The 27559-nt window shown below is 42.2% G+C and overlaps 1 protein-coding gene across 1 annotated transcript; it reads left to right on the top strand.

The window, feature by feature from the left end:
- Positions 1-2853: 2853 nt before the first annotated feature.
- On the top strand, positions 2854-26601 carry DEGS2 (delta 4-desaturase, sphingolipid 2). The gene is made up of 3 exons (XM_060755611.2): positions 2854-2991; positions 17858-18600; positions 26191-26601. The coding sequence occupies exons 1-3, from the start codon at positions 2910-2912 to the stop codon at positions 26335-26337; spliced, it is 972 nt and encodes a 323-aa protein (XP_060611594.2). The 5' UTR covers positions 2854-2909; the 3' UTR covers positions 26338-26601.
- Positions 26602-27559: the final 958 nt, after the last annotated feature.

Genomic DNA, 27559 nt, shown 5'->3' with positions numbered 1-27559 from the left:
TCCAGAAGGTGGATGTAAACCAGAATATGAGTGATAATGAATTGGGAAGGAAGGAGGAAAATAACTAAATAAATACAAAGATTCCCCAGACAGTCTTTGCAAGTTATAGATCAAATTGCTTGCATTATCACAGGGGCCCTTCACCCCCAACTGTCATGGAAGTGGAAGGCTTGCTGTATTTGATTGATACAGGTCTTTGGACTTGTCATGGTCCTGACAACATACACATTGAGCTTGATATAGAACACTGGAAAATATGATCTATCTACATTTTGATTGCAAATATTTACAGAAAGCTCAGATGGATTGCTATACTAAGCCATCCAGAACAGGATTTTTTTTCCTGCAACTCGTGGCACTTCCGTTACATTTTTGCTACTTAATGAGGTATTCGAGAAGCCAGAAACTCATGTTTCATAAGAATAGATAGGACGTCCCCAAAACAAAAGGACATGGGATAACCTTGTAGTTTTTTAATCTAATGGTCTATCTGGAGGAGAAAAGTTAAAACTGAAGGGTTTTTTTTTCCTGAAAGGGATTTACACTAGAGAGCTAAAGCTACTGCAGAAATGATGGAGACTATGCTATTGGAAAATGAGATTAACAGGAAGACACTGGTTTTTATATATTTTAATGGTGTTGTATGGATTTTATAATGTTGTTTTATTGTTTTAATTGTATAGTATGGACTGTTATGGCATCAAATTGCTGCCAATTTGTAAGCCGCCTTGAGTCTCCTTCAAGCTGAGAAAAGCGGGATAGAAAAATCATAAATAAATAAATAAATAAATAAATAGTGATGTGGTGGAAAGTTAAGTAAACATGTCAGTCACAGGACTCAGAGGGCCACCTAATCCAACTACCTGTCAGAACAGGCATTCAGTTTCAAAGAACCTCTGAGGCGTGGCCACCCTACCTCTGTTTTAATTCTCCTAATGAAGAAGAATTCATTACCCTACAAGATAGTCTGTCCCACTGAATACAAGAAGAACTTGGAAAGGAATATTTTGGGCCCCAACTCGGAATCTCCCTCCTGCTGATTGGAGGAATAAGGAAGTTGTAATCCAAAAGGGTTTTCAAGCTCTACTTCTACCTGGAGTTCCCATTCTTTTCCACTCATTCCTTTATTTATTTATTTATCATTTATTGCAGAGAGAATGAGCTTAGACAAGTAATCCCCAAGAAACGGTGTCTTATCTGTGTCATAGTTACAAAATCAATACATTTGAGGTACTGTTATACACAGACTGGCATCCCATTACTGACACACACAAACATTAATAGCTTTGTTGTGATCGTACTGCCATCACAACCTCACTTGGTGAGGCCAGGAGAAAGAGCCTTCTCAGTGGTTGCTCCTCTCAGAGAAGGCTGAGAGGAGACGTAGAATCATAGAATCATAGAATCAAAGAGTTGGAAGAGACCTCATGGGCCATCCAGTCCAACCCCCTGCCAAGAAGCAGGAATATTTCATTCAAATCACCCCCGACAGATGGCCATCCAGCCTCTGTTTAAAAGCTTCCAAAGAAGGAGCCTCCACCACACTCCGGGGCAGAGAGTTCCACTGCTGAACGGTTCTCACAGTCAGGAAGTTCTTCCTCATGTTCAGATGGAATCTCCTCTCTTGTAGTTTGAAGCCATTGTTTCGCGTCCTAGCCTCCAGGGAAGCAGAAAACAAGCTTGCTCCCTCCTCCCTGTGGCTTCCTCTCACATATTTATACATGGCTATCATATCCCCTCTCAGCCTTCTCTTCTTCAGGCTAAACATGCCTAGCTCCTTAAGCCGCTCCTCATAGGGCTTGTTCTCCAGACCCTTGATAATTTTAGTCGCCCTCCTCTGGACACATTCCATTCTCTCTTGAATTGTGGTGCCCAGAATTGGACACAATATTCCAGGTGTGGTTTAACCAAAGCAGAATAGAGGGGTAGCATTACTTCCCTAGATCTAGACACTATGAGGGCCATGTATAAATATGTAGGAGGAAGTCATAGGGAGGAGGGAACAAGCTTTTTTTCTGCTGCCCTAAATACTAGGATATGGAACAATGGCTTCAAACTGCAGGAAAGGAGATTCCACATGAACAATAGGAAGAACTCCCTGACTGTGAGAGCTGTTCAGCAGTGGAACTCTCTGCCCCGGTGGAGGCTCCTTCTTTGGAGGCTTTTAAACAGAGGCTGAATGACCATCTGTTGGGAGTGCTTTGAATGTGATTTTCCTGTTTCTTGGCAGGGGGTTGGACTGGATGGCCCATGAGGTCTCTTCCAACTCAATGATTCTCTGATATTTTCACAGCCTCAAAGGAAAGCCGCAATATGTGTAGTTGCTGTGGCTTGAACGCTGGGCTAGAACTCTGGAGCACAGGATTCGAATCCCTTCTCTATTATGGAAACCCTCTGTGGTTAAGTCCCATTCTCCGCCTCAAGAAGAAGGTAAAGGAGAAAGCCCTTAGTCATATTACATGCAGCGAATGTGTTGGATTGATCTGGATGATGGGCCAGGACTGATGAAGAAGGTGCTCTAGTATGGAAAACACACCCTCTCAGCCTCAGAAGAAAACCCTTGGAGGGGATCCCAATTCCCATTGGGCAGGTCACACTCTCAGGCTCAGAGGAAGGGGGGGGGGGACACACTTGTGTATGCATCTTGCCAATGAAGCTCCTTGACAGGGTCTGCACAACTCAGGCACGACCTGGAGGCACACAAAAGCAATCCAAGCTATGCCTGATGCAGCAGGTGCATACCCAGGGAGCCTGGGGCTGGGTGGGGGAAGGGGCGTGGCTTGGAGGAGCGCGCCCTTCGCTTCGCCCCGCCCCTCAGGTGGGCAGAGGTGAGATCTAGACCTGGTCCCTTTTTTTCCGGGCGGCGCGCCAGTGGTGGCTCAGGAGGGAGAGCGGCAGGTGCCTCCGCGATGGGGAACCGGGTCACCCGCAGCGACTTCGAGTGGGTCTACACCGACCAGCCCCACACCCAGCGCAGGAAGGAGATCCTAGGTAGGCTCACCCAAGACGGAGATGAAATGGGGCTTCTATTCGCTTCTCCACGCGAAAAGCAACTTAGCAGGCTCACCTCCTTCTCCTCCAGGACTTTCCCTCCAGGTATTTTGGACTTCATCTCCCACCATTCCTAACAGCCGCTGTTAGGAGTTGTGGGAGTTGAGGTCCAAAAGATCTGGAGGGCTTAAGTTTGCCCATGAATGTTGGAGATGCACCTCTAGAGCCCTGAAAGTAGCTTGCACTGAAACAACTCAGTGGAGGTGAGAGCAGGATTGGTAAGAAGGCTTACCCTTGCCTTACTAACTTACTGAAGCAATCCCTTGTTGTCCGAGTAGGATTGTCTTCCAAGGTCAGTGTTCTGGTGAGTCAGTAGGTGACTGTGGAGCCCTGTTCTTGATCTGCATCTTCTCCTGCAGTGAGGACATTGGTTTCCAGGTGGAAGGCGGTCCCTGTCGGGGTTGGCTTGAGGCGCCTTCCTTCTCTCTTTAGCTCTCCATTCCTGCCTCTTCAAATTCTACAGCACTGCTGGTCACAGCTGACCTCCAGCTGGAGCGCTCAAGGGCCAGGGCTTCCCAGTTCTTGGTGTCTATGCCAGAGTTTTTAAGGTTGGCTTTGAGCCCATCTTTAAATCTCTTTTCCTGTCCTCCAACATTCTGTTTTCCGTTCTTGAGTTCGGAGTAGAGCAACTGCTTTGGGATTTGGTGGTCGGGCATTCGGACAAAGTGGCCGGTCCAGCAAAGTTGATGGCGGAGGACCATCGCTTCGATGCTGGTGGTTTTTGCTTCTTCCAGCACACTGACGTTTGTCTACCCATCTTCCCAAGAGAGTTACAAGATTTTTTGGAGGCAACGCTGATGGAATTGTTCTATGAGTTGCATTTGACATCTGTAGATAATCCACGTCTTGCAGGCATCTAGCAGGGTTGGGAGGACAATAGCTTTATGAACAAGCACCTTGGTATCCCTATGGATGTCCCGGTCCTCAAACACTCTCTGCTTTATTCAGAAAAATGCTGCGCTCGCAGAGCTCAGGCGGTGTTGTATTTCAGTGTCAATGCTGACTTTTGTGGAGAGGTGGCTGCCAAGGTAGCGGAAATGGTCAACATTTTATAATATTACACCATTAAGCTGTATGTCTGGCATTGCCCTTGCCAATAGGGGATCATCTGAACCACACTCCGATGTCTTTTGGGGTTGATCTACACTGACAGATAATCTGGGACTGATCTAGCTTGTCGTACACTGGCTCAGCCCCGGTATAAGTCACACTGGGACTCTCCCATCCACTGTGCTTCTGCACTACTGAATGATCACCTTAACCATCTCCTCCTGCCTTCCTTGTGGTGGTGTTGGTCCTAGCATGGGCCATGACATGGGTCCTGACTGTCTGTCTTGATTTTTTGCTACCTTTCCCAAGCACAAAAGTCTTGGGGAAAAAAGTTTTCAAACTTTTTAATTAAGGTTCCTCAGACTGTTGGGTCCCCCAAACTATAGTTTGGAAAAAAAACCGAACTGATTCCTATACACACTACACATATCTTATCTATAATGCAAACAAAAAAAAATCAGTGAAAGACAAAACAATATTTAAAATGAAGAACAAATTTCACCAACATAAACTTACCCATCTTTCAATGGGAAATGTGGGCTTACTTTTGGATTATGAAATAGTCAAGTTGTGTGCGTTCAAGTAATTTCAGACTTTGGGCAAACCTAAGTCTAAAGTTTTGGGCAGGGTCCAGATAAATGACCATGGAGGGCCGCATTGGCTCACGGGCCTTAGTTTGAGGACCCTTGCATTAGATCATGGGATGTGAGCCTTACGTAGACAAGAAATGGATACTAGCCAGATTGGTTGCCAATTGATTGCTAAGCGATGTCGTGGATCTTTTATTCCAGGGCTATAGCCACATTTTACTGGTTTTATTTAATAGAGATTGCTTTTGTTAATTTTATATGTCTAAGTAAAGGTATTCCCCTGACATCAAATCCAGTCATGTCCGACTCTGAGGGGTTGGTGCTCATCTCCATTTCTAAGCCGAAGAGCTGGTACTGTACATAGACACCTCCAAGGTCATGTGGCCAGCATGACTGCATGGAGCGCTGTTACCTTCACGCCAGAGCGGTACCTATTGTTCTACTCACATTGCATGTTTTCGAACTGCTAGGTTGGCAGAAGCTGGGGCTAACTGTGGGAGCTCACCCCGCTCCCCGGATTCAAACCTGTGACCTTTCAGTTAGCAAGTTTAGTAGCTCACCGGTTGAACCCACTGCACTACTGGGGGCTCCTTCTGGTTTTATGTAAATGTGTTATTGATTTTATATGTTGATGTTTTGTGTTTTATGTGTTGTTTGGCACCATTGGGTGCTATTTTGTAAGCTGCATCGGGTCCCTATGGGAGATGGTGATGGGGTATAAATAAAGTTTTGTTGTTGTTGTGCTGAAAACCAGCGTTTCCTCAGGTTAGCCATGAATGCTGTCTCATGCCTCACCTTCAGCACCATCCCTCTAGAGCCCCTGGTAGCACAATGGGTTAAACTAGGCATGGGCAAACTTTCCAACTTGGGGGCCGCATGGTGGTCTAGGGCTGGTTAGGAGGGGGTTCTCCCCAAGCCCCCTCCCTGCCTTTTCCTCCACCAGATCCCGCATTGCCTACTCCTGATATCGAATCCTAGAATCCTAGAATTGGAAGAGACCCCCAAGGGCCATCCGGTCCAACCCCCTGCCATGCAAGAAGGCACAATCAAATCACTCCCGATAGACAGCCTCTGCGGAAAAGCCTCCAGAGAAGCAGACGCCACCACACTCCCAGGCAGCCTATGCCACTCTCCGACAGCTCGTACTCTCAGGAAGTTCTTCCTAATCTTTTCAGTTGAATCTCTTTCCCTGTCATTTGGAACTATTACTCTCTTGTGCCCTGGTCTCTAGAGCAGCAGGAAATCAGTTTTCCCCCTCCTTCCTCCTCAATGGGACACCCTTTCAAATCTGGAAACATGGTTCTCATGTTCCCTCTCCACCTTCTCTTCTTCCAGGTAAACATCCTCCAGGAGGAAAGGAGGAAGGAAGGAAGGAAAAGAAGGATGGGTGGAAGGGAATGGAGGGAGGGAATGAAGGGAGGGAAGGGAGGGAGGAAAGACAAAAGGGAAGGAAGGAAGGAAAAAGAGAGGGAAGGAAGGAGAAAGAGGGAGGTAAGGAAGGGAGGGAGGGAGGAATGAAGGAAGGAAGGAAAGAGAGGAGGAAGGAAGAATAATATGTTGAGAGAGAGGAGGGCCTGAGAAAAGAGCCCAAGGAGTTGCATCTGGCCCCTGGGCCTGGGTTTGCCCATACTTGAGTTAAACCCTTGTGCCGGCAGGACTGCTGACAGAAAGGTTAGAGGTTTGACCCAAGGAGTGGGGTGTGCTCCCGTCTGTCAGCTCCAGCTTCCCATGTGGGGACATGAGAGAAGTCTCCCACAGGATGGTAAAACATCCGGGCGTCCCCTAGGTAACATCCTTGCAGACATCTTTATCCTACTGATTTATAGTTCATAACTTTGTCCAAAGTTACACTTGTGAGTTGATGACTTTCCTCCACCTGCTGTGCCAACAGAAAAACTCCAGCTGCTTCCACCTTTCTCTCTTTGCTCCTTTGCATGCTGGGAAAACCCTTTCCCTTGCAAATTCTTGTTTGCCTTGCAGCAGTAAAAATCTTTATGGGGAGGAAGACTGGAGATTTGCATCTAACCTACTCCAACCTTGTGCTTTTGACGTGGACTGGAGTACAACACCCATAATATCTGGTGACTGGGGGCTATATCCTTGTTGTTGTTTACTACATTTGTAGCCTACTTTCCCCTCTGGATCAAGACTCAAGTGGGTCATAGCCTTAAAAACTATACAATTTCGAAAACCTATAAAATATAAATACATTAGACCCGCGTTTTGTCACAAAGAGAGTGTCACAAAGAGGGTGTCAAAGACCACCAACAAACACAGTATTTTTGTTCATGAGGGTTCTGTGTGGGAAGTTTGGCCCAGTGTGGTTCAGAATTCTCTTTGGTTGTAGGTGAACTATAAATCCCAGGAACTACAACTCCCAAATGTCAAGGTCTATTTTCCCCAAACACCACCAGTGTTCACATTTGAGCATATTGAGTATTCGTGCCAAGTTTTGTCCAGATCCATCATTGTTTGAGTCCACAGTGCTCTCTGGATGTAGGTGAACTACAACTCCAAAACTCAAGGTCAATGCCCACCAATCTCTTCTAGTATTTTCTCTTGGTCGTCGGAGTTCTGTGTGCCAAGTTTGGTTCAATTCCAACATTGGTGGAGTTCAGAATGCTCCTTGATTGTAGGTTAACTACAAACCTCAGCAACTACAACTCCCAAGTGACAAAATCAATTGGTATTTATGCCAAATTTGGTTCAGTGAATGAAAATACATTCTGCATATTCAGTGTTTACATTATGATTCATAACAGTAGGAAAATTACACTTATGAAGTAGCAAGGAGAATAATTTTATGGTTGGGGGTTACCACAACATGAGGAACTGTATTAAGGGGTCACGGCATTAGGATGATTGAGAAACTTCAGTAGACTCTTGAGCAAAACTTTCACCAAAATTTCATACTGCATCCACAAAACTGTTTTTCTAATACAGTAAAAGGGTAGTATGTTAAGTTATATTTGTTTTTATTTGTTGTGATTTGCTTTTCATGGCTCTATTTCAATATTAAGATCAGGTAAATACAGAGTTTATGGTATAGTTTTAAATCATAATTCTCAAACAACCAGAAATTACATTCATTTGGCATCTACCAATCTGACTTACGTTGTCCGAGTATGATGGCCTTCCAAGTGCAGTGTCTGGGTGGTGGATATGTAGGTGACTGTGGAGGTGGTTGACTGAGAGTCTACTGTATTAAAACAGAAATAAAAATTATCAATAGAATTAAAGTAAATATTAAAATTGATTTAAAATTATTAAAACCATTTAATTAAAACCTCAGTAAAACAAATAGATAAAAATTGCTAAAAACAATTCTCATTTTAAAAGGGTCTCCCCAAGGCCATGCCCTCTGTTCTAAAACCCTTTTTTGCCTATCTTTCTGGCCACACTTTGCAATGAGCAATGCTTTGTTTCAAATATAAGTTCCAAGAAATCTATTCTGGGCAATTCTGGTGCTGAAGTCCTTCTATATACAATGAGGGTTGGGCTTCATTCATGGTTATTATTTTTAGTTTCATAGCCCTTATGTTTCTCTACTAAGAGGATCAGATTAGTTTACATAGTCGCTTTCCACCCAGCCCAGTGGATATACACAATAATCCTGTAAGTTAGACTGGGCTGAAAAGGCAACAACTCCCAACTCCAGGGATTCTTGGATGAAACCGATTTTCTAGATCCCTTGCAGTCTGATTTTAGGCCTGGTCACTGAATGGACACAGGTTTGGTTGCCTAGGTGGATGAACTCCGCAGAGAACTAGGCAGGGGGAGTGTGTCCCTTCTGGTTTTCCTGGATCTCAGCGGCTTTCGATACCATCAGCCATGATATCTTTCTGGGTCAGCAATCCAAAATGGTTCTTAGGGGCACTGTCCTTCAGTGGCTCCGCTCATTCCTGGCGAATTGCACACAGATGGTAATATTAGGGGACACCTGTTCAGATCCCTGGCCATTGACCTGTGGGGTCCCGCAAGGTTGTATTTTTCCCCACATGCTTTTCAACATATATACGACACCACTGGGTGAGGTCATCCAGAATTTTGTAGTTGGGTGCCATCTCTATGCAGATGATACACAACTCTACTACTCTTTTCCACCTCAATCCAAGGAAGCTCCCCGGATCCTTGATTGGTGCCTGGCAGTTGTGATGGACTGGATGAGGGTCAACAAGCTGAGGCTTAATCCAGACAAGACAGAGGTCCTCCTGGCCAGTTGTGAGGCTGATCGTTGTATACGGTGGCAACCTGTGCTTGGCGGGGTTACACTCCTCCTGAAGACACAATTAAAGACATGGCTTTTTAGACAAACATTTGACCGTGTTTAGAACTCTTTACTGAACATATTTGAAGATGAAGAGATTGTATCACCTTGTGCTTTATGAAACATTGTTTGCACTGTGTTTTGTATCTGCAGCTATGGTTGCATTCTATTGATTTTTAACCGGTGGGGTTTATGATGTTATGTTGTTTGTTATTGTTTTTGTGTTATTGTTCATGCATTTGTTGAATTTTGTGTGTTTGCAGCTTTGTGTCCTTTGTGATCCACTCTGAGTCCCTTTGGGAGATTGTGGCAGGATATAAATAAAGATATAAATAAATAAAGATGATGATGATGATAATAATAATAATAATAATAATTATTATTATTATTATTATTATTTTACTGACACAAAAACACAGTATGACACAGCAAAAGAGATATATATGCTGAATTCATATAATTCAGAGGTATTCCACCAGAGATGATTGCTCATGGTAACATTAACTTGATATGTCTTGAATGGTCAGTAGTGACATAGGAAGGTTCCTTTCTTTCAAGTGTTTCAGAGGTTCTGAGATTAAGGCATAAGAGGTAGTTATGTTGTAGCTAGTTCCTTAATTTGGTGACAATGTGAACTTTCAGTCATAACAATGGTGATCTTCTTGGTGGGGCTTTCTGGTTGATGGATTTTGCATTCTGTGGCTCAATAGAAGCTATTTTCTCAAGCAGTTAGTTGAATAATATTGTCCCATTACCTTGGATCTTGTTATCAGATGGAGTAGACCCATTCAATCAACTGGACTGATATCAGTTTTGATTTACCATTTAATAATTAGCCCAGTGAATCAACTTTACTTGAATTTCCAGCAGGAAAAAATCTCAATAGATCAGTTACCAGGGCTGAGTTTATTCACAGTATCAGTAAGATACATTTTAGAGCGGAGATGGAAATCATGTTCTTCCTGGTATTCCCAACTGGCATGATTAATGGTGAGACATACTGGGAGTCCACCTTAGCATCTGTTGGGCTATGCCAGATTCATAGGCTTGTAGAGTTGGAAGAGATATCAAGGACTAATCAGTTCAATCACCTTTTGCTATTCAGTAACACACAATCAAAGCACTCCTGACAGAGAGCCATCCATCCTCTACTTGAAAATCTTCCGAGAAAGTTTTTTAATGGGGGCTGTTTCTAAGGGTGAGAATCATATGCCCTCTAACACTTCACAGATGAAAACCAGGAGACATGTGACCAAACAACATCCAAATATCATCAATTAACATACAATAATGAGGAAAAACACACAAAACTAGAAGGGGCTGTAAGAAATATCCTTTCTCCCAAGCCTACTGGAAAGATAATGATTAAGCCTCTTCCTTTCTGGGTTGTTGTAGGTTTTTTCGGGCTATATGGCCATGTTCTAGAGGCATTCTCTCCTGACGTTTCGCCTATATCTATGGCAAGCATCCTCAGAGGTAGTGAGGTCTGTTGGAACTAGGAAAGTGGGTTTATATATCTGTGGAATGATCAGGGTGGGACAAAGAACTCTTGTCTGTTGGAGCTGGGTGTGAATGTTTCAACTGATCACCTTGATCAGCATTTGATGGCCTGGCAGTGTCTGGGGCAATCTTTTGTTGAGAGGTGATTAGAGGTCCTTGTTTGTTTCCTCTCTGTTGTTTTGCTGTTGTAATTTTCCTTTCCCTCCTACTGAATTGATTAGTGCAGACGCCTTTTAAGTTTTGATCTCTGCAACAGTTGAAATCAGATGAGGACAAATAGGGAGAGGAGGAGGAAACTGGGACATTCTAAAAGTAGCTGGAAATGTGGGAATGCTGAGGATCCATTGGGACTCTCCTTACCAGATTGGAGGATATGGATTAGTGGAACCATGTGAAGGTTCAACAGATCACAGCATGCTTCATATTACAGCATGGCAACCTCTAGGAAACAAATGAAGGGCCAGCTCAGATGAGCCCTAATCTCAGCACCACACCCCTCTCACTTCGCGACAGTTCTTTATGATCAAGCGTCACAGAAATCAAAGTCCTGTCCCGTCCAGTGCCGCGCCTTACTTTTTAATACCAGAACTTGTTCTGAACTCTGGGAAACATGCAGTTTCCTATGTCACACCATCTTAATGAGAAAGCCACAGTTATGCATTGATACTCACAGTCAACATATGTTAGAAAGACAGGCTCAGTGAGACCAGATCACATGTTTAATTCAGAGACTTTTATTTTTCTTGCAAACCAAAAATTGCTGCATTGGGTCTCTTCAGCATTCAGCAATCTGATTGTTGACCACAATGACTTCAGAGAGTTTGGGTTTGTTTTTGTTTTTTTGGGGGGTCAGGAGCGACTTGAGAAACTGCAAGTCACTTCTGGTGTAAGAGAATTGGCTGTCTGCAAGGACATTGCCCAGGGGATGCCCAGATGTTTAATGTTTACCATCCCTGTGGGAGGCTTCTTTCATGTCCCTGCATGGGGAACTGGAGCTGACAGAGAGAGCTCAACCCTCTTTCCCTGGATTCAAACCACTGACTTGTCCATCTAGTTTTTGTTTAATAACCTCCAGCTAGCCACACAGACAGATGTTCAAGAGGCAGATAATGGAGAGCAAACAATAGATTCCATAGGGAAAAAAGGAGAGATACATTTCCAAGTGCTCAGTAGATTGGGTTTTTTTGCAAAATAAAAACTAAACCTCCTCTACTGAGCACTTGGAGATGCATTGGTCTCTTTTTTCATGTAGACATATAGCTACAGACAAAATCTGCCTGGTGTAAACAGATGATGTATTATTAGCACAGAAGAAATTTTCAAGTCAGATTTGGCCACGGTGGTCCACGCTCTGGTTACATGTTGTATAGATTACTGCAATGTGCTCTACGTGGGGTTGCCTTTGAAGACTATTCAGAAGCTCCAATTGGTCCAACGGGTGGCAGCCAGGTTGCTCACTGGAGCGGTGAAAAGGGAGCATACAACCCCACTGTTACGTCGGCTCCACTGTCTGCCAGTCTGCTACCAAGCACAATTCAAAGTGTTGGCCTATAAAGCCCTAAATGGTTCCAGCCCAGTTTACCTGTCTGAACGTATCTCCCCCTATGAACCATCTTGGAGATTAGATCGTCTGGGGAGGCCCTGCTCTCAGTCCCACCTCCTTCTCAGGCGTTGACTGGTGGGGATGAGAGACAGGGCCTTCTCAGTGGTGGCTCCTCGGCTGTGAAACTCCCTCCCTAACAACATTAGATCAACCCCCTCCCTCCTAACCTTCAGAAGGAGAGTAAAAACCTGGTTCTGGGACCAGGCCTTTGGAGAAGCAGTACAATAATATAATATAATTGGAATATGTGCAATGACTACAGAATGGCCTCAGGCTACAAATTTTGGGTGGCATGATTTTAATATTGAATATATTTTTTTTTAATTTTTAATATGTATAAATTTTAATTCAATGGATTTTAAGCTTAATGTTGCATGTGTTTAAGGCACTGAATAATTGCCACATGTAAGCCACCTTGAGTCCCCCTTGGGGTAGAGAAAGGCGAGGTATAAATAGCGTAAACCAAATAAATCAATAAATCAATAAATAAATGTCCCTGCAAACAGGAGGGACTGTGAGTGGTCTTTTCCTATTGCTATCTGCAGATTCTGCAAAGAATTCGGTTGTGGCTCTCCCTTTCAAGTGAGTTCCTAGCGTTTTAATTCATAATTTTTTACACAGTGCCTCATTTCACAGAGAACACAAAAGAGCAGGAACAGATTTGTAATTTACGGTTTACACCCCATTTACACTGCCATATAAAATCCAGATTTTCTGCTTTGAACTGGATTATAGGGCAGTGTAGACACATATAATCCAGATCAAAGCAGATGATGTGGATTATCTGCTTTGATGATCTGCACTATATATCAGTATATATGATGTTTTATATGATGTTTTATATGATGTGTTATGTACTGGTTGTTTGATTGTTTTAACTGTGATAACTGCTTTTAATTATGGTTTTGTATGTTATGTGTAATTTGTATAGGCATCGAATTGTGCCTTTTTTGTAAGCTGCCCTGAGTCCTCCTTCGGGGGTTGAGAAGGGCGGGGTAAAAGTACCCGAAATAAATAAATGAATAAATAAATAACAATAAATCAGCACTATATATCCTTCTTTTCTCCCTCACGGGTCCCAAAGCAGCTTAAACGTATTAAAACCTTGTAAACAACAATCCAAATACATCGATAATAAGTATAAAACATCATCAAATAACAATTTAAATCAACAATAATATATTTTATTTTGAGTATTTCTAGTACTTCTACACCGCCCTTCTCAGGGCAGCTTACAAAAAGGCACAATTCGATGCCTGCACAAAATACACACACGTACAAAACAGCAGTTAAAACAATTATCACAGTTAAAAACAATCGGTACATAAAAACAATCGGTACATATACATTTACATTCTTGTGGCATCATGTCAGATCATATTGCACTTTGTTCCAGTACCACTTAGTGCAACACTCCAGTCTCATTGATATAACTGGAGATTTTTGAATGAATAGATCAGTGTTGTTGTTACAACCTGTGTGCAATAGAAGTCTGTACTGCATGCATTGGGAAGGGCTGTGCCTGTATTTTTTATACAGTTAGCATACAAGTAAATAGTTTACTTTTCTTGTTTGCGTGTCCAGTTGCTTCTCTGACTCATCATCTTGGAGCAAAGAGAGGAGCAGAGGGCGACAGAGCAAACACTGCACATACAGTAGAAATTTGCCCATGTTTCCCCAGTTGATTTTCCATGGTTGGCATGGTGTACATTGTTTAAGTTTACACAACATACAGGTTCCCCTGAATGAATTTCTAAGTCATGGTTAAACTGACAATTTTTATTTACTTTTGGTGAATGATGCCTGGGTCCATTGAGGAGTTTTCTCCATTCTGTGTTGTTTAAACACGCAGAACAGGGGCGGGGAATGTATGAGCTCCATGTGGCTCGAATCCCTTTCTTGTGGCACTCTCAGATACCCGTTCCCTTCGTCATTGCACTATTTCATAGTTTCTTATTGCACTGATGAAAAGTTACTGACCAAAGCTTGGTACCATAGCCACATTTGTAGTTTTTTTCCTGAAGATCAGGAGGGAGGGAGCTGATCTAATTTCACTGGAGAGAGAGTTACATAGACGAGGGACCACCACTGAGAAGGCCCTGTCTCTTGTTCCTACCAACTGCACCTGCAAGGGAGGTGGGACCAAGAGCAAGGCTTCTATGATCCTCTGATGTGGATTATAGAGGGAGATACGTTCAAACAGGTAAGCTGGGACAGACCTATTAGAGTTTTATAGGCTAAAGCCAGCACTTTGAATTGTGCTTGGTAGCAGACTAGCAGTCAGTAGAGCTGATGTAACAAGGAGGTTGTTGTATGTTCCCTGTATGCCATTACGGTGAGCAGTCTGGCTGCCACCCATTGGACCACTCGAAGCTTCCAAACAGTCTTCAAAGGCAACCCCATGTATTTATTTATTTTATTTATTTACTGTATTTATATACCGCCTTTTTCAGCCCAAAGGTGACTCAGAGTGTGTTGCAGTAGTCTATGCGAGATGTAACAAGGGCATGGACCACCATGGCCAAGTCTGGTTTCTCACGGTGTGGATGCAACTAGCACACAAGTTTGACTTGTGCAAAAGCTCACCTGGCCACTGTCGAAACCTGGGGTTACAGGTTCAGTGATGCATCTAAGAGAACTCCCAAGCTGCCAGCCTGTATCTTCAGGGCGAGTGTAATCCCACCCGGCACAGGCTGTAACCCTATACCCTGTTCAGCCTTTCAACTCACCAGGAGTACCCCTGTCTTGTCTGGATTCAATTTCAATTGTTTGCCCTCATTCAGATCGTCACAGCTGCCAAGCACCGGTTCAGGACCTGAACAGCCTCCTTAGTAGCAGGTGGAAAGGAGTGATAGAGTTGAACGTCGTCTGCGTACAGATGACATCGTACTCCAAAACTCTGGATGATCTCTCCCAACAGCTTCATGGAGATGTTAAACAACAGGGGAGACAATACTGATGGCAACCTTTAGTTGTGTTTTCTTGGCAAGGTTGCTTCAAATGAGTTTTTCCGTTGTCTTCCTCTAAGGCCACGAGCTTGTGATCTGCCCAGTGTCACCAACATGACGAATAGATTTGAACCCTGGTTTCCCAGGGTCCTAGTCTAACATTCAAATCACTATACTATGCTGGCTCTTCCTAAGAGAGAGAAAAAGATGTATATATTGAAAAATGACTATTTGTACTTTTCACTATTCAGAACCTTAAATTGATTGTGTATTATTGAAGCCAACTTCATGACTCTTATGTCTTTGACTGAGGAGGATACTTACTACAAGACAGAAAGACAGACATGTCCAGCTGCTTGGGATCCAGCTATATTCTGGATCATTATTCACTGTTTCTGGCACTATTTTTTCTCACCACAGGTTTGCTGACAACTGGAAAGTTCTGCTTTCTATCATCAGTTTTTCTAATAACTTTCACATTATTAAATTCTGTCCATTTCAGTTTGGTCTCTGATACCATCACATCTCAGAGACTGCCAATGTATCTTCAGCCAGTAAAATGTGTTCACTTTTAACATTGTGAGAAACGGGTAACATGTGGTTCAGGTTCAACAACTCCCTGGTATCAGTGTTTTGGTTTCTTGAGCAGCAGGAAATAAGTCTCATAAAAATCCTATTGAAAGGATGGTTGGCAGGCTAAAAGAGCATGAAAAGCACAGTCAATATTTGGCTGGTGGATGGGTGTGTATGTTATTTTCTCTCTTGCTCTACATTCTAGTCTCACCTTGCAGTTGTCCTTATTTTGAAAACTTGAGGTCAGACAACAAAAACAATTTCATAGTTGCCAGTAGAGGGAGCACAGGTCAAGAGAGCTGAATTCCTCATTTTGGCCCCAAATTCCCAGTTGCTTGGGGTATGTTTGTGCTTCAGTGGAGGTAGTTTCAGGGACTGTGGGCCTTCCACACAGCTGTACATCCCCGAATTTCAAGGCAGAAAATCCCACAATATCTGCTTTGAACTGGTTTATCTGAGTCCACACTCAGATAATGTGGGATTTTCTGCCTTGATATTCTGGGATATAGGGCTGTGTGGAAGGGCACTCCTGTGATGAGCAAAGAAAAATATGTTTTAAACTAGATCCCCTAAGGATCTAGGTATGTTGAAAAGGCCCTTTATATTTGGCTCCAGGACACACTCAGCCCAAACCTATTTGGGTTCCAAAGTCCATAGATACTCAAATCCTATTATATACAATCTAATTTTTTAATATAATTCTTTAATGCTATTCTTATTTAATGTGCTTTAATTGCATCGTATTTTAATTGTGTAGACTTTTTAATAAGCAGAATCTAGATATCAATTGTTTTGTGTAGCATTTTTGTATTGTTGCACTTTTATATTGTATTTATTTACAGTATTTTATGCAAATGGACTATGTTCTAAACATTAATAAACTGCTACTACTGCTATCGTGTAGTAAAATGATGTCTCTTACAAAACCAATGTGGTTTTTTTTCTTCAAAAGTTTGATCTGTGGATGGTTGAATTAACAGGATTAGAGGAACTGACTATTGAATTTTTTCTTTCTTTCTTGAAAAGCTCATTGAGGAGCAGCTTAGGGAGCTGTACATGTTTAGGCTGGAGAAGAGAAATGGTGGGAATTGTAGCACAAAAGGGAACATTTCTAATGGGATCAATTTCATTAGGCCTACTAGTGGCTTCATTAGATGAAAGGGGAAAGAGGAAGGGTGGTAGGGCCGTCCAGATGTTCTCGCAGGCAGTTCCGTGGGCACCCACCTCAGAAAGCTTTGTGGGGTGTGTGTAGGCAGGCCCCCAGAAACATCCGCATTTTTTAAATGCAAATGGTTCTGTGATAAAGGCCTGTCTGGAACTGCCCATAGTGACTTTCAAGCATTTTGTGTATCATATACAGGTTGCATGATTTGCAATTAGAATTCATTGGCATTGTGTTTGTTTTCAGTCGTGCCCTGCAGATCTTTACATTATATTAGAATGTTCTGAATTCTAGTCCACAGACTCTGTAAACAAGAATAGCATAAATGTGGCGCAGTGGGTTAAACCCCTGTGCCGGCAGGACTGAAGACCGACAAGTTGCAGGTTCGAATCTGGGGAGAGGCGGATGAGCTCCCTCTTTCAGCTCCAGCTCCTCATACGGGGACATGAGAGAAGTCTCCCACAAGGATGATAAAAACATCAAATCATCCGGGCATCCCCTGGGCAACATCCTTGCAGATGGCCAATTCTCTCACACCAGAAGCGACTTGCAGTTTCTCAAGTTGCTCCTGCACGACAAAAAAAGAAAGAAAGAAGAAGAAGCCCAAAATAAAACCTACCTACTTGATTTACATAACACAGATTCAGTGAACAAAATAAGCATAAATTAGTACCCATACAGAACAGGTTCAAAGGAAATAATTCTGGATTGGTATCTGCAACCTTGTTCCAATGGCTATAGCACTAATGTTGGTTATACAGTATGAATTCTGCAGCACCAGTATCCATCGTTTCATTTATTCATGTGTGATAAAATATGTTCTCTTTAGGAATTTTCTTGGTCCTCTATAGTATTCCTAGGCCTTCATTTCAATAGGGTTAGCTATTTTCCACAGATTTATGTACGAGGAATGTAGTGAACCCCACAGATAAAGGGGATTACTACATTTTTCAATACTAATTTGCTCATTATCTTCCATTAATGGAGAACTGATCAGGACATCAGAAAAGCACAGTACAGCATATCTAATCCCTGTAAAAATTACAGTATACATTCTTTATCAACAGAATTCTAATTGTACTTAATTGATATCTTCTTTTTTTCCCTCCTCAGCAAAATATCCAGCCATCAAATCCCTAATGGGGCCAGATCCCCACTTAAAATGGGTTGTGGCAGGGATGGTCTTCACCCAGATTCTGGCCTGTTACCTGGTGAGAAATTTATCCTGGAAGTGGGTTTTCTTCTGGGCCTATGCTTTCGGAGGCTGCATCAACCACTCCATGACGCTGGCGATCCATGACATCTCTCACAACGTGGCCTTTGGGAACAAGCAAGCCAAGTGGAACAGATGGTTTGCTATCTTTGCCAACTTGCCCGTTGGACTCCCTTACTCTGCTTCCTTCAAGAAATACCACATTGACCACCACCGGTACCTTGGCGGACATTATTTGGATGTGGATATTCCTACCGATTTTGAGGGTTGGTTATTTTGCACGCCACTTCGGAAACTGGTCTGGATCACTCTCCAGCCGTTGTTTTATGCCTTGAGACCACTCTGTGTGAATCCCAAAGCCATTACTGAGATGGAAATCTTTAACGCCTTGATCCAGTTCGCCTTTGACCTTCTCGTCTTCTACTTGTGGGGTCTGAAGCCCATTATTTACATGATAAGTGGAACGTTACTTTGCATGGGATTGCATCCAATTTCTGGGCACTTCATCGCAGAACACTATATGTATTTGAAAGGATATGAAACATATTCCTACTATGGGCCCCTCAACTGCATTACATTTAATGTTGGCTACCATATGGAGCATCATGATTTCCCCAGCATTCCTGGTTCCAAGCTGCCACTGGTAAGGACCAGCATTCAATCCATGTTTATGGTACCAGCATTGGGTAGACTATGTTGCTTTTGAAAGTTATTAGTTGGCATTCTTTGCTTGACAACTAACAACCATGAATAAATAGAATAAAAATGTAAACACACCAACAAAGTGACAGCTAGGTAATTTTATGCCTTGATCTGAACACAGTAGCATTTGAGTCCTTCAGAAGATCCCAGTGGATTTCGGTGCTGATGTCATCCTTTCACATCTCTTTAGGAAGATACAGTGAGATGCTTCTCTGAGTCTACCTTTTTGAGGATATCTGAATCTCTTTGGGGTAGATTTAAAGCAGTTTGATACCACGTTAACTGCCCTTTTCTTTCTTTATTTCTTTAGGATACTTATATACCACCTTTCTCGCCCCTGGGGGGACTCAAGGCAGTTTACAACATATTAATGCAAGAATTCAATGCCAACATACATATAATAAAATAAAATCACAATATCTAAACATTGACATATAACTATAAATTAAAATCATTTAAACAATTAAACACAAGCATATACAACATGTAAGCACTAAGACAAAGCATTAAAAACAGCCTAATATAAATATTTAAATCACATGATCCAAAAATTGTCCACCGTGGCCATTCCGATTGCCATAGCATGTTTTTCCTGACTATTCTTTGCATTGCATCCCACAACCACGTCTTTGTTTCTTTCTGAAGGCCAGGAAGGAGGACACTGATGTCAAGATGACTCCCATTCCCATATTCCAGCATAATTTAGTCCAGTCCAGTTCATTAGAACTGATAGTATTTCATTCTTGCCTGTGCCGCAAACCTGAAACTGATGGGACTTCATTTTTAAGAGGACATGAACTGCCAAAAGCCATAGCTGACATAGCCAAATGTGTGGAATGTGGAAGTTGCAGCCCACCAATGACTGCAGGGCTGCACAGTTTGTCCTGCTGATTTGCGATCACTGTGTTAAATACACATTTTCTTCTAATCTAGCAGAAACAAGTAGAGAACCTGGGAGAAGATGAGTAGGCTGGTTCTGGGAATAGGTGTGAATAGAAGGGTTGGAGTCCTTCCAAAGACTAGGCTGAGAACAGCTAAATCCCATTGTGATTGGATCACTAAGATGCCTATCTAGGGACCTCCCATGGCTCAATGCTGTAGAATAATGGGAACTGTAGATTGGTGAGACATCAATGCTATTTGCAGAGAAGGCTAAAGACCTAGTAGCAGAACCTAAAAGATGCACCAATCCCTCAACCCTCTCTGCCATGTGCCACTTCTGGCCTTTTTCAGTGCCTGGGTGGGGAAATGGCAGTGGCAACATGGGTGGATGGCTCTCTGCAGAATGACCCCTAACGTATCCATGGATCATACTAAATTGGGAAAATTGGGTGGACAAATGTCAGTGTGCTAGAAGAAGCAAAGATCACCAGCATTGAAGCAATGGTCCTCCGCCATCAACTCCGCTGGACCGGCCATGTTGTCTGAATGCTCGACCACCATCTCCCAAAGCAGTTGCTCTACTCTGAACTCAAGAACGGCAAACAGAATGTTGGTGGACAGGAAAAGAGATTTGAAGAGGGCTCAAAGCCAACCTTAAAAACTCTGGCATAGACACTGAGAACTGGGAAGACCTGGCCCTTGAGCGCTCCAACTGGAGGTCAGCTGTGACCAGCAGTGCTGCAGTCATGCAGAGGCATGAATGGAGGGCGAAAGAGAGAAATGTGCCAAGAGGATGGCACATCAAGCCAACCCCGACTGGGACCACCTTCCACCTGGAAACAAATGCCCTCACTGCAAGAGAATATGCAGGTCAAGAATAGGGCTCCACAGTCACCTATGTACACCAACCCTGGGGGACAATCTTACTAGGACAATGAGGGATCACCTAAATAAGTAAGCATACTAAATTCCTTAATTTCGGCCCTAAAACCTGCCTTTGATTTTTACATGAAGTTGACTTATACATGAGTCTATACGGTACCACTCAGCACTGTTTGCATCTCATTTCAATTTGTTGAGCAGATAGCATATACAGCATAATATTTTGGGGATCCTTGTAGCATATTCCTTGAGCAAGTTACGGAGACTTTTTTGAGGCAGGCGAGGAAAATCTAGTACCAACCGGTGACACATTTCACACTTAGTTTTTCTCTCCCCCCTCTAACAATACATTACAATAGAGCATTCATACTTTTTGTCTGGCAATTTTACCTGCAGGAAAATGAGTAACTAATTAAGTGCATGAGAGTTTCATGCCATCAGACTAGCTCCTGAATGCAATTACAGTCTCTCTGTGAACAAATAGAAAGAGGCAAGTTGAATTCCCCCAGTTTTTTTGGATTGTTCTTTGATATATAGTTGCTACAAAAAAAGAGAATAAGTTTTGTAGCCTGATCAAACCCACATGCCTTCCAACTATCTCAGTTTGGCAGGAGCGGCTTTGATTCTGTTGTCTCGCTTTGCGGAGTATGCACTGAATTAATTCAAAATGGAGAAGAGAAGGGGCAAAATCTTGCCCTTTACTGTATGCTCTGACAAAAGCAAATTGTGGCGGCCTCTTTTAGCTTATGTGCTCTTCCTCATTAATTTTTTGTAGTTTTTTTTATTTACATACATTAACAACTTACAGTGTAAACAAAACACAAAAACAGTGAACATTTTCAAACACATAACCCCACCACCAAGGCCTGAACAAGTATCCTTCCTTTTGCCGTATATTTATACATCAACCATTAATCAAATGTCATATCCAAAATTCCTGACCAACAAAGTTATATTGTTATCTATTTTCACTCTCTAAAGCATATTTAATAAAAAACCAAACAGTATGCATCAAAATCCGATCTGTTTGTTTCCCCCCGAATACCCTCATTTCCTTGTATTGTCGGCTTTCATGGCCTGTGGGAAACTAGGAAAATTGGCTTTACATCTCTGTGGAAAGTCCAGGGTGGGAGAAAGAACTCTTGTCTGTTTGAGGCAAGTGTGAATGTTGCAATTGGCCACCTTGATTAGCATTAAATGGCATTGTAGCTTCAAAGCTTGGCTGATTGCTGCCTGGGGGAATTCTTCATTGAGAGGTGATTAGCTGTTCCTGATTGTTTCCTCTCTTGAGCTCCCCTTTGTTTGAGTTTTGTTCTTTATTTACTTTTATAATTTTAATGTTTTTTAAATACTGGTTGCCAATGATTTTGTTCATTTTCATGTTTTCCTCCTTTCTGTTGAAACTGTCCACATGCTTGTGGATTTCAATGGCTTCTCTGTGGAGCCTGACATGGTAGTTGTTAGAGTAATCTAGCATTTCCGTGTTCTCAAATAATATGTGGTGTCCAGGGTGGTTCATCAGGTGCTCTGCTATGGCTGACTTCTCTGGTTGAAGTAACCTGCAGTGCCTTTCATGTTCAACGATTGGGTCACACTGAAAACCTACACACGCAGATAGATACCTACATTAAAAAAATCCAACCATCACCCAAGTCAGAAAAGAAGCACCATTAAAGCCCTGGCAGACTGTGCAAAAAGTATCTGTGAACCCCACCTCCTACAAGGTGAACCGAACCAGCTAAGCTGGGCTCTACAGGCCAATGGAGACTCCACCTCAGACATCAGAAGAGCAGCAAGACCGACAACAAACCACGATAGTAAAGACAAAGATCCACCCAGAGGAAAAGTGTTCTTGCCATACATCAAGGGAACCACTGACAGAACACCAATTCAGCAGGCACATATGATTCAGGGATTAAATCCCAAATGTTGGCGTTGTGGAAGCCGGGAGGCATGGTGTTCACATCTATGGTGGGAGTGTGAAGAGATACAAAAATTCTGGAGACAAATTCTAAACCAAGTAGAATTACATACTAAAATAAAATTTGATATAAATATGCAAATTCTATTAATAGGAATATATGGTGATAGAGGAGTTAAGGACCAAGACCAAGAATGAATGATGATGATGTTTAGAGCAGCACATGTAGTAATAGCTCAGGGGTGTAAAGAAAAAAAAATGGGCACTTGAAAAATGGTATAAATATGTGTGGGACCAAATACAACTGGATATTCTGGACATAATAAGAAGCAAAAAGACATGGTCAGACAAACAGAAGAAAATTAAATAAATTTGGACTCTATTTAAAAGATGGTTATAGGTTGCTAAACCAGATGATGAAAGCTGGAAGTAAAACTTGGATAGAATTGATGTAACAGGAAACAAAAGGATTACATTGTCAACAGGGAAGGGGGAGGGGTGGGAGTGGGGAGGGAGAAGGGAATGAAAAAGGACAAAATGCATGGTAATTATGGTTATGTATAATTTTTATAACAATAAATAAAAAACCTGCAAAAAAGGGGGAACCACTGACTGCATTGGGAAGCTGATGAAGAAACACAACATACAAACAATCTACAGACCCACTAAGAAAATCTAACAAATGATACGTTCAGCAAAGGACAAGAGGGATCCTCTCACCTCTGCAGGAGTTTAACGTATATCATACAGCTGTGAACAAATCTACATAGGGACCACCAAACGCAGCATTGCCCAAACACGAATCTAGGAACATTGCATCATTCACACTTGTCTCAAACAGACAAGAGTTCTTTCTACCACCCTGGATTTTCCACAGAGATATAAACCCAACTTTCCTAGTTTTCAACAGACCTCACAACCTCTGAGGATGCCTGCCATAGATGCAGGTGTAACATCAGGAGAGAATGCTTCTAGAACATGGTCACACAGCCCAAAAAACTTAAATGATAGTGTAGCGTTTAAGGCTACATTCCATACCTACCTATACCATGCTTCTGGTGTAAGATAAGTTACTATTTTCCAATTCCTTGAGATTATAATTCTTGCCACTGTGAGTAAAATAATCACCAATTCTTTCTTTTCCATTTCTAAATTCACTTTTGTGGCGTCCGTTAGTAATACTAACCTAGCCGCTCCACTAGTGGCTAGGAGTAGAAATCAGACAGATGGCAAGCTATTTAACCTCAGCAGACTGAAAGCCAAAACCAAGGTTACAACAAAATCTGTTACAGAACTCCAGTATGCTGATAACAATGTCATCTGTGTGCATTCAGAAGAAGACCTATAAGCCACTCTAAAAACCTTCATAGAAGCTTACGGGAAGCTCGGCCTGTCATTGAACATCGAGAAAACCAAAGTGCTCTTCCAGCAGTCACCAGCCAATCCCTCTCCAATGCCAGAAATACAGCTTAATGGTGTAACATTAGAAAATATTGATCATTTCCGCTCCCTTGGCAGCCATCTTTCCACAAATGTCAACATTGACACCGAAATACAACACCGCCTGAGCTCTGCAAGTGCAGCATTTTTCTGAATGAAGCAGAGAGTGTTTGAGGACCAGGACATCCGTAGGGATACCAAGGTGCTTGTTTATAAAGCTTTGTCCTCCCAACCCTGCTATATGCCTGTGAAACATGGACTATCTACAGACGTCACATGCAATTCCTGGAACGATTCCATCAGCATTGCCTCCGAAAAATCCTGCAAATCTCTTGGGTAGACAAGTGGACAGATGTCAGTGTGCTGGAAGAAGCAAAGACCACCAGCATTGAAGCGATGGTCCTCCACCATCAACTCCGTTGACTGGCCAAGTTGTCTGAATTTCTCACCACCATCTTCCAAAGCAGTTGCTCTACTCTGTGAACTCAAGTATGGAAAATGGAATGTTGGTGGACAGGAAAAGAGATTTAAAGATGGGCTCAAAGCCAACCTTAAAAACTCTGGCATAGACACAGAACTGGGAAGCTCTGACCCGTGTCACCTACGAACCCACTGCCAGTACACTGATCCTGGAAGAGTATCCTACTCGAACAATGAGGGATCACCTAAGTAAGTAAGTAAGTACGTAAGTAAGTAAGTAAGTAAGTAAAGTACTAACCAAGCATCCAGAGTAATATTTAGTTTTATAATATTACCTATTTTGATAAATATATCATTCTAAAAACTCTTCACTTTGGGGCATTACCATCATAAATAAAAGTATGTCCCTTTGTCCATGCCACATCTCCTCATTAATAACTTTACTCAGGATCTCTTCACATGGCCCAAAGACAAAAAGGAAAATGCATGGGGTGGCTCATGGCACCCCACACGCCTCCCCTCCTCCCCTCCTCACACACAGAGAGCAGGAAAGGGTGCATTGCCAAGGGATCTTTCGCTTGTTGCATGCAGACATGAAAGGTGTGTCGAATGGGAGTTTGGTTCACTGCATTTCAAAAGCCGATGTTAAAACTGCTTTTGATATTCAAGTAAAATGACATCTTAAAGAACTTCACAATGTATGCAAGCCACTTGGAACTATTAGGCACCTCTGTTATTTGAAAGGGTGGAATCAGTCACATTTTCCATTAACAGTCCTGTGTAAGCAGGAAGAGTCAATTTGATACACACCACACCTATCTCTGGAAAGGCGTCATAATGTGCAACCAACTAGACTTTAGGGCTGGGATCCTGTTAGTCTCTAAGCCTGGCATAAATTGGTTTGTGCAAATGATTATGCTTCTAGATTATTGCTTGAAGGAAGTGTCCCAACCAGTGTTCTGCGTGTGCTATTATGATTTGTCTTCAGGCAGTGACATACTCCCATCCTTTTTTTTCCATTATGTGCCTTTATTTATTTATTTTTACTTATGGCTCGTTGATTGTGTAGAGTCTTAGAATCACTTGAACACTCATGGAGACTGCTGCACAAGGTTTAATATCTGTACTGACATTAAATGTATGTCCATTGGAACCACGCATGGACTTTTTGCATTTATGAAAAAGTCAGGGTCAGAAGAGTCAAGATACCAGCATCCCATACAAGACCTGCTATTGATATTCTGCTGTTAGAGCCAAGGGAAAAAAAATAACACATAAACACAGACCGAAGTCAAGGAGGCCACTCTAGTTATTTTTTTCTAGCTAGAAAATCAACTAATATGTTACTGTCCTTAGATAGCATGCAAAGTTGATTTCTCAGTTGACCTCCTGGCTCTACCTAGTTCAAAATTTTGAATTACAATGTATATAAACAATTAATAAACTAGGTCGATTAGTCACCTGCTAACCTCGCCTTAATAAACATTAGACTTGCCAAATTTGTTGGAGCCCCCAGTGGTGCAATGGGTTAAACTTTTGTGCTGGCAGGACTGCTGGCCAACAGGTCAGTGGTTCGAATCCGATGAGAGCAGGTTGAGCTCCCTCTGGCAGCTCCAGCTCCCCACGCGGGAACACGAGAGAAGCCTCCCACAGGATGGTAAAACATCAAACATCTAGGCGTCCCCTGGGCAACATCGCCTAAGGGCTGAGAAGGGCAGTATACAAATACTGCAAATAAATAAATAAACGTCCTTGCAGGTGGCCAATTCTCTCACACCAGAAGCGACTTGCAGTTTCTCAAGTTGCTCCTGACACAACCTCCCCCTCCCCACAAGTTTGTTTTCAATGAACTATTGGCACTATGTATGATTGAATATTTTCACTAGTTTGAAGCTAGATTATAAAGAATTTACTTTAGAAAAAAATGCTGACTTTAAAGGTTGTAAAGAATTTATTTTATAAAAAAAATCTTGTTTATTTTTACAGGTAAGGAAGATAGCAGCAGAATATTACGATACCTTACCACAGCACCAGTCCTGGGTTCGAGTTCTTTGGGACTTCGTTTTCGACAATACCATTGGCCCTTATTCAAGGGTGAAGCGAATATGCAAGCTAGCATCAGAATCTCAATAGATACCAGCTCCAGCTCCACCCTTACTTGTTATAAGCTTAACAGACCTTTGACTTTCTGCATACCTTCCTTATCCAACAAGTATGTTCTGTGATAGATGCTTGCAAGGCAGAGAAGGCTGATGTTATTTTTCAGAGGATTTGCTGTAATCCAGTTATGAAGAAATATGACTATGAAGCCTGTCAGAAGTATTTTCAAATTGTGTTGTATTTTGTTTTCTTTATTAAGCTATAGATCAGAGGTCATGAATGGTTAAAAAAAACCCATACCGCCATTTTTTTTTAAAAAAAAGTATAGCTCCCATCACATGTGGCTACTGTCTCTGCTGGTTCTGGCAAATCAAACAAAACCTGAAGATCATAGCTTCTTTGTAGAAAACAGATTTCAGAGGGACAAGGTATGTTGGATCAAGGTAGGGTGGGTCTTCTTAGGGCCTGTCCAGACAGTATCTTTATCCTAGGAGCTTTTGCAGCAAACAGGAGAGTGGCCAGACATCATTTAAGGTATTTAGATATCTACCGTATGTCAAATAAAAATCGATAATCCAATGATACGTGCTACCAATATGTTTGGAGCTCACAAGTGGGAAATCCTACTTGGATCATTTTGACCAGAACTGAGCCATTCACTCAATTGTGATTACCTATATATTGATTGATTCATTGATGGCTGATTCAATAGACATTCTCTATAACAGCCAATGGATACAAGAAAGCCTTCAAGTATCAGCTTTAAGATGCTTATGAAAGATTTAGCAATGCATATTGGTTGGAAAGGTAAAATGGGAACACTTTTTATAGCCAATGCAATGGCATATGCAACACCTTGAATCCTCCTAAACCGAATGGATGTACCCTGATATGAATACAATAACATCTCTCTGTTTATGGTTACGGATATCTCATGTGACATAACAGGAGAAACAAGAATCCTGAGGCACTTTAAACACTAATTAGTTTTAGTTATCAGAGTTTATGTATTCAAGCCTACTTTAGCAAATGTATCTGATACATGAGTCTGTGGAACTTCATCTAAAATAAAACTCATTAATTTTCCTGGTGCTTAGCAGTTCTTTTTGTTGGCTTATGGAGAAACATTAAGCATGCCTTACATAGAAGAAAACCTCAATGAGCTTAAGGGTGTACACTCCCAAGTTAAGACTGCATGCAATAGATGCCTAAACATTGGAGCCAAGATCCTACATCATGTTTTTATGTATTGTCA

Source organism: Anolis sagrei, chromosome 1 (assembly GCF_037176765.1).
Source record: "Anolis sagrei isolate rAnoSag1 chromosome 1, rAnoSag1.mat, whole genome shotgun sequence".
NCBI lineage: Eukaryota > Metazoa > Chordata > Lepidosauria > Squamata > Dactyloidae > Anolis > Anolis sagrei.
The sequence above is the reverse complement of the archived record's forward strand: the minus strand, read 5'-3'. Positions and strand labels throughout refer to the sequence as shown.